The 9,787-nt window shown below is 38.0% G+C and overlaps 2 protein-coding genes across 2 annotated transcripts; both read left to right on the top strand.

The window, feature by feature from the left end:
* Positions 1–438: 438 nt before the first annotated feature.
* LOC112514881 lies at positions 439–1,006 on the top strand. Its single transcript, XM_025121511.1, has one exon. It carries the CDS (start codon positions 534–536, stop codon positions 738–740), a length of 207 nt encoding a protein of 68 aa, XP_024977279.1. The 5' UTR covers positions 439–533; the 3' UTR covers positions 741–1,006.
* A 5,244-nt stretch (positions 1,007–6,250) lies between these two features.
* Positions 6,251–9,676, top strand: LOC112514902 (receptor-like protein kinase THESEUS 1). Its single transcript, XM_025121534.1, has 2 exons — positions 6,251–6,276; positions 7,003–9,676. Exons 1-2 carry the CDS (start codon positions 6,272–6,274, stop codon positions 9,533–9,535), a joined length of 2,538 nt encoding a protein of 845 aa, XP_024977302.1. The 5' UTR covers positions 6,251–6,271; the 3' UTR covers positions 9,536–9,676.
* Positions 9,677–9,787: the final 111 nt, after the last annotated feature.

The raw sequence follows: 9,787 nt of genomic DNA, 5'->3' as shown, positions 1-9,787 counted from the left end.
GCATAAAAAAAGTCACTGCATCAAAACAAAGAAACCAGGGTACGAACACCCCATCTTTAAATCAACACCTGATTACATTTCCAACACTATGATTTGGACTTGATTACCGACAATCCTAACCGGCTCCACACGGAACAACTAAGACTAACAGAAAATCTGAGATTGAACTCATGACATGTCTTATATTTGGGGAAAAACAAAAACCTAGAAACATAATGATGAGACACGTGGCAGTAAAACAACACATAGCCTTCCATACACCATGATCATGTACATACATACATAACTAAAATATCCCTTGCCATTTCCTCCCCACCTTCACTTCCACGTGGCAATCATCCAACGGTTCATAAGGAAAACCCAACCAATCACTCGCAGGTGGTTGTTCTTCCTTCGGTCTATAAAACCAACGCCCAACGCCATGAAACGCATTCAGACGAGCACCGGTTTTTTACTTTTCCGATGATCAATCAAACTCCGACGACCAAAATCACCAAGATAGTCGGTATATAACGGTAATCGATAGATTTCGTATGGTGGTTTTTTGCTTTTTGGTGGATCAGACTCGAAAGATGAGGAGGACGAAGCCGGTGGCCGGATCTTGTTCCCGGTGCGGCCGTGGAGCCAAAGTCGCCGATATGTTAACGGCGACAAGATTCTGCTTCATCCCGTTTTATTGGAGATCATGGAAGGCCATCGTTTGTACGTTCTGTGGTGCCACTCTTAAAACTTATCGATAGCTTTCGCCGGAAAAAACGCTTCCGATAGCTTTCGCCGGAAATCCCTTTTGATAGCTTTCGCCGGAAAAGCTTGTTTGCTATCACACCGACCGGAATACAGGTGAAGATTTAAAAACTAAATGATCATGGAATTGGAAACCAAGAGAAACATCAACTGATGTGTGTAGGTTTGTTTGTTGTATCGAAAAGACGTATGGATTACTACTAGTTTTATGGGTTCGTTTTGAAATACTTTTTGGTGATTAATCAAATCTTGCGTTCCTGCATCTCGACTAATTTCATGCAATCATTAAGCATAATTAGGAAAATTGGTTCGAACACATATGTTATTGTCATTCATGGGGGTGTTCGTGGGTTGAGTTGATCGGGTTGAAAACATTTGAACAACCCAATCTAATGCTTGCGGTTTGAAAAATCTTAACCTAACTCAAACTGTACCTAGTGGCGGATCTAGAAACTATTATGGTTGGGGGAACTCTTAGGAGTGTCGAATTTTTTTTGAAACCGAACAATTCGTCCGAACCAAAAAAGGTTTCGGGTTTTCATTTTCAGCTTAAACGGTTCGGTTAACCGAATAAAGATAACTTATTCGGTTTGATTTTTAGTTAAAACCTTTTACTGTTTTGGTTAAACCGACACATTATACTTTTATTTATATATTTTCTGAACAGTTTACACATAAAATAAATAAACACATTGCTCGTCAAATAGTTTTGTGGGGTTATCATGTATTGAACTCTATGCCTCTTCTTTTCTTGCAGCCTAACTGCATTATTCTGGCAGTTTCTTCTGCCAACCAAGATCTTGCAACATCCGATTTGATTTGCCTACAAAATTAACCTAATATTTGACATTTCCATTTGATTTGCCTACAAAATTGCCTACAAAATTAACCTAACATTTGATGTTTCCATTTGATTTGCCTACAAAATTAACCTATCATTTGACATTTCCAGTTGATTTGCTTACAAAATTGCCTACAAAATTAACCTAACATAAAGCATTTAACAAATCAATCACTAATAAGCAAACAACAAAATCAAAGAAGTAATCAAAATTAAAGACTGGAATTTGGAACTTAGAATTTTTACCCAAATTATTAGAGTTGCTTTGCTTCAGTCGAATCAGTCCAGTGACTCCACAGTCACCACTCCAGTCCACTGTCGGTCCAGTTTAGGAAACTAGGGAAAGCCGGAAGGAAGAACCGAAGAAGCAAGCAACGATGAAGATTGAAGAAGAAGAAGAAGAAGAAGTGGCGTGAACGTGTCGTCGGTCTCTACTCTCTCCGTCTCTCGTCTGTCGAAGGCTGAAGCGAGCGCCGAGCGCGAGCGGTGAAGGGCAAGAAGGGTCTGGGTCAAGGCGCCGTGAACTGTGAACTGAAGAGAAGAAGGGGGCCTTTTACATCATTATGTTGGGGCCCAATTATACTAAATTATTACAAGTAATTTTTTTTATCGGGGGCCAGGACCCAACCATTATTGAATGCATCCGCCCCTGCCTGTACGGGTTGGTCGGGTTTATATTTTGGTATATTAAAATATTCTTCTAACCTTGAATATGTTATTTTTTTACTCACAATTTCTTTTCATCATCAACCATTTGATACAACTTATCCATATTTCTTACGTATATCACATTCAATTAATTTTCTCAATTTACATATATATGTTCACGTTTACTGAACATATATACGAATGAGTTATATAGAGATGTTAATAGATTAAAAATATGTGTATATGAAGAGTGTACGTGATAGTGTAACTGTCTAATGTATACATTAATAGAAATTCAACGATCATATTAAATCCAAAAAATAAAAGTATATCGGGTTCATCGAATTGGGTTGGGTTGAGTTCAAATAATAGCAACCCAATATCAACCCAATACCTACGGTTTGAAAATTTTACAACTCGATTAGACATCGGGTTGCTTCGGGTTGAGTTATTTCACGTTGGGTTGGGTTGGGTTGTTCAGGTTGATCGTGTTGGTCGGTTTTTTGAGCACCCCTAATCAGCAAGCTAACCAAGCCGATACAAGAATTTTTTAAATGATATTACAAGGTACAAAATAGTTACGTTTAACCCAGGTACGGATCCATAAATTTTTTCAAGCGGTAACACCGTTTGACTATGAAAGAAAAAAGTATAGGGAAAAAGTTTCAAGTGATGACACCATTTGACCATAAGAAACAAATGTACATAATTTTTTTCAAACTGTGACACCATTTGACTAAGAAAACGATATTAACATGATTCGAACTTGGGTCTGGGGTGGAATAAAAGCCTTGCAAACCAATTTTATCAAATAAAACTTGTTCTCATTGTAGTTTCAAAATACATACAACAAATTAATACGATTGCACCTTTCACGAACCTAATTTTTTTTACTCTGCGATGGATGAATAATACGGTGGCATGTGCCACCGTATGCACCACTATAGGTGGTGTCCGTGGTTTAACCCTATTTTTTTGGTTTCATAAACAACCATATCCTTAAGGATAAGTCCTCCTCTGCTAATCCCTCGAGGTTATCATAGGCGGAAATCACCAAAATGACCATTAGACGTGTACGCAATTAACAAAATAACCATTTTTTCATGTATTTGTTAAAACGACTGGTACTTTTGCTAAACATAACAGATATAATATAACATAACATAATAGAACAAGACATAACACAAGAGAACATGATAGAACAATTGTACAACGCTTGGCAAGACATGACATAGGACACAAAATAACAAATTTACCCGTAATGAGTTGTTTATCTATTTTGATTAATTTATATGATTTATTAAATTATAACAAAATAAATATATCATTAAAAAGATTTTGTAAATACGACTAAAATGATATCAAAATAAAAAGTTTATGTACTTTCTAATTTTATTTTATACCTTTTTTATATAATTTTTTATTATTAATATTTAATAAATTACATAAATTAATCAAAATATAGAAACCGTATAAAAATAATATTGTGATTACAATAAATTGAAAAATATATAAAGTACATTAAATAAAATTTAAAAAGAGAGATGTATTTATTGTTTTAAAAGATAATTAAGTTTTATTTTGAGTTTATAGTGATAAATTGTATGTTTGTTCTATCTTGTTTCATGGGGTTGGAACACGCCTGTTGCACTATATTTCACATAAAAATCATGTCAAATGTAAAACAATAATTCATGTTTTATTCATTTATGCCATATCCAGTTACCAAATATACCATTAATGTTAGAATGAAATTAAATTATATATAAAACATATAAAAATTAAGGGACTGTTTACCAAATGCGTACTCGGATAAGCGCTTACCAAATCACGTTACCTCATCGGATGAATATGGTAATAACCAAAAATCTTACCCGGAAAGAGCGAGACAAGGACCAAGAGTCTTACCCGGTAAGTGAGGGCGACGACTCTTACCACGGTAAGCACTTACCGGGTAAATTGTTGCATGTGATGTCGTTTTGGTGGACTAAAATCTTATCCAATAAGTAAATAATAGTATTAAATTTTATTGATAAGCACTTACCCAATAAATATTTGGTAAACGGTCCCTAATAATAGTGTTGATGTATATAAAAAATAGATACATTTAACATTATCATTAATTTTTTTTCTGTCTTTTAGCTAGGTCTGCAATGGGAGGTGAAACTTGCGTAGGTAGTGACATTTTGGTAAATCAAGGAGATGAATGCCTAGGAGGCTAATTCTGGAGGAAGAAATGACTATTTTGGCCAATAACCGTAAATATTTGTTATAGTTATTTACGGTTTTAGTCCCTGTGTTTTGGTGAAAATTACAATTCTAGTCTCTAAACTCTCTTTATTTCACTCCACGATCTCTGTGGGTTGTTTCTGATAACACCGTCTATTTTGGCTCAGTTAAACCTCTCACGTGCTTCGCACACCGGGCATTATCTGTCTTTCTATACATGAATGGTGAAAACAAAACCTAAAACCAAAACTTTTTAACTGATTGATTTGTTCTGAAATGCAAAAAAAAAAATTCAATAAAACACGAAGAAAAAAACAAAGTACGATTTTGAGGGTCTACGAGGCTTAGGTTCTGTAAGGTGCAGAAACCAACTAAAGAAGAGAAAAAAAAGACATGAACCGAGAAAGACCACCTTCGGATGACGATTATAACACCCGTGACCTCGATGTTAATCTATTCATATCCATCATATCCAAATTTCTCAGATATCCATAAAGTCCATGAGATATTAAGGCATTTTGACAGCGACGAAGACGAGAAAAACGAGAGCAATTAAGTGTCAAAAACTATATTTGAATGATTACGACGTTGGTTACTGATAGAGAAAGACCATATCATTTTGATTTCTCCAAATTACATAAAGAAGAGTCGATAATGTAAATTGTGCCACTCCATGATATGAAGTTTCCCGATTAGGAAAGTCCAAAATATCTTCGAGAGTCAAAGGGGTCGAGGAAGGCATGCCTCGCCATTTCTAAAATCCTTCATGTATTTGCAAAAGATTGCGACACGATGCAAGACAGTGATCCAATAATTCAAATTAAGTATCCAAATAAAGATGAGCATTTTAACGGAATAAGATTACACAGTGGGGTTACAACCTTTTTTTAAGTATATAATATTTATATACAGCAGAATGAAACAAATAAACTCACAAACTCTCTTCCACCTTTGGTGAGGTTTGAACCTCTGACCTCCTGAGAGGTCAAATGCTCCGATACCACTAAGCCAAAGGCCCTTTAGTTGGGTTTACAACCTTGTTGTCTAAAGTTCCTACAATTTTTTTTCTTCGATTAGTCCTCTTAATTTGCTAACTATGAAGGAACCGTCTTCGGCTAAAAACCACCACCACCTATTGTAAAACTAAAATCTAAAATAAAAAATTAAAAATCAGATTAAACTTAAACAATTTTCGTTACCAATAGTTATAAGTTTCGTTGTAGCGTAAAACAAGTATGATAATTAAGTAAGATTAAACATTTATTATATTCATTAAAAAAATCGTTATGCTGAAAATATAAATTAAAACAATTTTTATTGTGTCTTCGATTATCTTCTCGAATATTCTAAAAAAGGAAATAAAGGGATGAGATTTCTTTCGCTTTTAGCATAGTGGACCCCAGTGGAGGGCTCACAGTTCTCATGGATATATCTATGCTGCCAACAAAACCTTACATCACAATTTTATGAGATTAAGTCAAATGACAATAAAACTTGAGTATTTAAGGATTATTGATCATCGATCTGTATTTTATAAGATCATTGAAGATACTTGTGGTTATTCTTAAAGATTCATGGGATTAGTCGATATGCGTAAAAACACATCCTAAAAAGAGAAGAAATAACAAGCCACTCAGACCCCATGTGCCGAACCATTTGGTAACATGACCATGGGCCAAATTGGTTACATGGGTTCCACCATCGGCTTCTTCTATCCCTTTCTCCTGTGTAAACCAGCCTGGAAAGAGCGGTGGCCTTCAAAAAGCTTCTGGTTTTCTCAAGGACTTCTCTCCACATTCTTCATTTGAAATGAGGTAAGACCTACTTCAAATTAACCCCTTTTCCATTCTTCACTTCAAAACCCTAATCTTCTCTGGTTTTCATAACCCCATTGGTTCCATGAAAATAGATCTCAGTGTTTCTTTACATTTTGGTGGGAATTGAACTGTACCTTTTTGATTTCTTCCATTGATTCAGCACCCGTTTAGTTGTTTTGCTTGAAATCTTGAATCTTCAAGTTCGATTCACCATTAATTCTTGAAGTGGGTTGCTTGAGTTCTTGCTGTTCTATCTGCATATCTTCATCAATACTCATTTAATCCTGCTGATAACCCACCTGAGTGCCTCAAGCTGAATCTTTAAGCCCAATTTATTATTCAATTTTGGGGATTTAAGAACTCAGATTTCAAAATTATCAGTTTCTTGAAGTGGGTTTCTTGAGTTCTTGCTGTCCTTAGCTGCTTGATTGCCATTAAGCTCAAATTATTATTCTTTATCAATTAGGGGATTTAAGCATTCAGATTTCAATATAATTTCTTGAAGTGGGTTGCTAGAGTTCTTGCTGTTCTTAGCTACTTGATTGCCTCAAGCTTGCATCTTTTAACCTCAAATTATCATAAATTTGGGGATTTAAGCATTCAGATATTCAACATAATCAGTTTCTTGAAGTGGGTTGCTTGAGTTCTTGCTGTTCATAAGCTGCTTGATTGACTAAATTTTGGATCTTCAAGTTTGAACAGTTGTCAATTTGGGGATTTCAGGTATTCAGATCTTCAAGAAATGAGTTTCTTGAAGTGGGTTCTTTTAGTTCTTGCTGTTCTTCAATCTGCATACATTCATCCATCAACTGCTTCATTCAGTCCTGAAGATAGCTACTTAATTGTCTGTGGTTCTTCCCGAAATGTCACATATCTTGGTCAGACCTATGTTCCTGATTCAGACCCATCATCAATGGTTGCTCTAAAGACTCAAAAGAATTCGAATATAATCGAATCAAATTCCAGTGTCCCATTATCGGTCCACCAATCGGCCCGAATGTTCACCACCACGGCCTCTTTCGAATTCGAAATCAAGAAACAGGGTCGGCATTGGGTTCGACTCTACTTTTACCCGATTCCGGGCCACAATCTCACTTCGGCTTCGTTAAGCGTAGCCACCGGAGACTTTGTGCTCTTAAACAACTACAGTTTTGCGAGATACAATGGTTCGACTCATCTCTTTAAAGAGTACTTGGTCAACGTGACCTCCGATACGTTGGTTCTCAGTTTCATCCCTTCGAATGATTCGATTGCGTTTGTAAACGCGATTGAAGTTGTCTCGATCCCGGATGAATTGATCCCTGATGAGGCTGTATCGGTGTTCCCATCCACCCCAATTAGCGGTCTTTCAAATCGTGCTTTTGAAACTGTGTACCGTTTGAATATGGGCGGCCCTAAATTGACTCCTCAGAACGATACATTGGGGAGAATGTGGGAAAACGATAAGAAGTATTTACATGTGAATAGCTCGGCTGCGAATGTGTCGATCAATCCGTCAATCGTGAAGTATAGTGAAAGTGTCACGCCGGAAATAGCGCCGAATTGGGTGTATGCGACTGCCGAGACGATGGGAGATGCGAATGTTGCCGATTTGGACTTCAATATCACTTGGGTTCTTCCTGTCGATCCGAATTTCACGTACTTTGTTCGTGTGCATTTTTGCGATATTGTGAGCACATCTCTAAACACGCTCGTGTTCAATTTGTACGTAAATGGTGAGAGTGCGTATGCGAGTTTGGATTTGTCGAGCTTAACGGGTAACTTGGATGTGCCTGTTTACAAAGATTTTGTCTGTAATTCGTCCAGTGATCCTAGTTTGACGGTCAGCGTTGGTCCAGATCATGCAGCGGAAGAAGCAAATGGGCTTCTGAACGGGCTCGAAATCTTGAAAATTAGCAACGAAGCTCGAAGCTTAGATGGGGTTGATTCCGTGGAGGATCTTGTTGTGTTTCTGGCGAAGAAGAACAAGAGGAATGGCATCGTTATAGGGGCGGTTGTTGGCGGTTCCATCGCTATCCTGGTTTTAAGTTTCTGTTGTTGTTTCGTGCTGGCTAGGAGGTCGAAAACGAGCCATCCAAAACCCTCGTGGCTCCCGCTTCCGTTGTACGGAAACTCGCTCACAATGACGAAGATGTCAACCACTTCTCAGAAAAGTGGAACCGCAAGCTGCATCTCGTTGGCTTCATGTAATCTCGGTAGAAACTTCACATTTCAAGAAATCATGGAGGCGACGAACAAGTTTGACGAGAATTTGCTTCTTGGAGTTGGTGGTTTCGGACGGGTGTATAAAGGGACGATGGAAGACGGGACCCGTGTAGCGGTTAAACGAGGAAACCCGAGATCCGAACAAGGATTGGCGGAATTCCGAACGGAGATCGAGATGCTCTCGAAGCTTCGACACCGGCATCTCGTCTCGCTTATCGGGTACTGCGACGAACGGTCAGAAATGATCCTTGTTTATGAGTACATGGCTAACGGCCCGCTCAGGAGTCATCTTTACGGTACTGATCTCCCGCCGCTATCATGGAAGCAACGGCTTGAGATCTGTATCGGGGCTGCGAGAGGTCTACATTATCTCCACACGGGTGCAGCCCAGAGTATAATCCACCGTGACGTGAAGACGACTAACATTTTGTTGGATGAGAATTTTGTAGCCAAAGTTGCGGATTTTGGGCTATCGAAAGCCGGACCATCGCTCGACCAAACCCATGTGAGCACAGCCGTGAAGGGTAGTTTTGGCTATCTTGATCCAGAATATTTCCGAAGGCAGCAATTGACGGAAAAGTCGGACGTGTATTCTTTCGGGGTCGTTTTAATGGAGGTTATCTGCACGAGACCGGCTCTGAATCCCGTCCTTCCGAGAGAGCAAGTCAATATTGCCGAGTGGGCGATGTCGTGGCAAAAGAAGGGGATGTTGGATCAAATCATGGACGGAAACTTGGTCGGAAAAGTGAATCCGGCTTCATTAAAGAAGTTCGGTGAGACTGCTGAGAAGTGTTTGGCCGAGTATGGAGTCGACCGGCCTTCGATGGGAGACGTTTTATGGAACTTGGAATATGCTTTGCAACTCGAAGAGACCTCATCAGCTCTCACGGAACCAGATGATAATAGCACGAACCACATTCAGGGGATCCCGTTAACTCCAATCGAGCCGTTTGAGAACAGCACGAGCATGATCGATGCCGCCAACTCTTGCACCGACGAAGATGCCACGAGTGCCGTGTTTTCTCAGCTCGTGAACCCACGAGGAAGATGATCAAAACGTCGATTTGAAGACGATAAAATAGTTTACCACGATTAGTTTTATTTATGAAACGAACACTATATGTGCATTTTCATCTGTAACCATTTATTCACATATGAATATACACCCTATAGTTGTGAGCGATAATATCAATCCAAAAGCATCCCTGATCTATTTTAGTTATCATTTTTTTTTGTTTTTTTGTTATTTTTTTTTTATCTTTTTATTATTTTAAAGAATTTTAATTAATATAAAGTATTGATT

Source organism: Cynara cardunculus (assembly GCF_001531365.2).
Source record: "Cynara cardunculus var. scolymus isolate 2C chromosome LG 6, CcrdV1, whole genome shotgun sequence".
In the NCBI taxonomy this organism is placed as follows: Eukaryota; Viridiplantae; Streptophyta; class Magnoliopsida; order Asterales; family Asteraceae; genus Cynara; species Cynara cardunculus.
The sequence above is the reverse complement of the archived record's forward strand: the minus strand, read 5'-3'. Positions and strand labels throughout refer to the sequence as shown.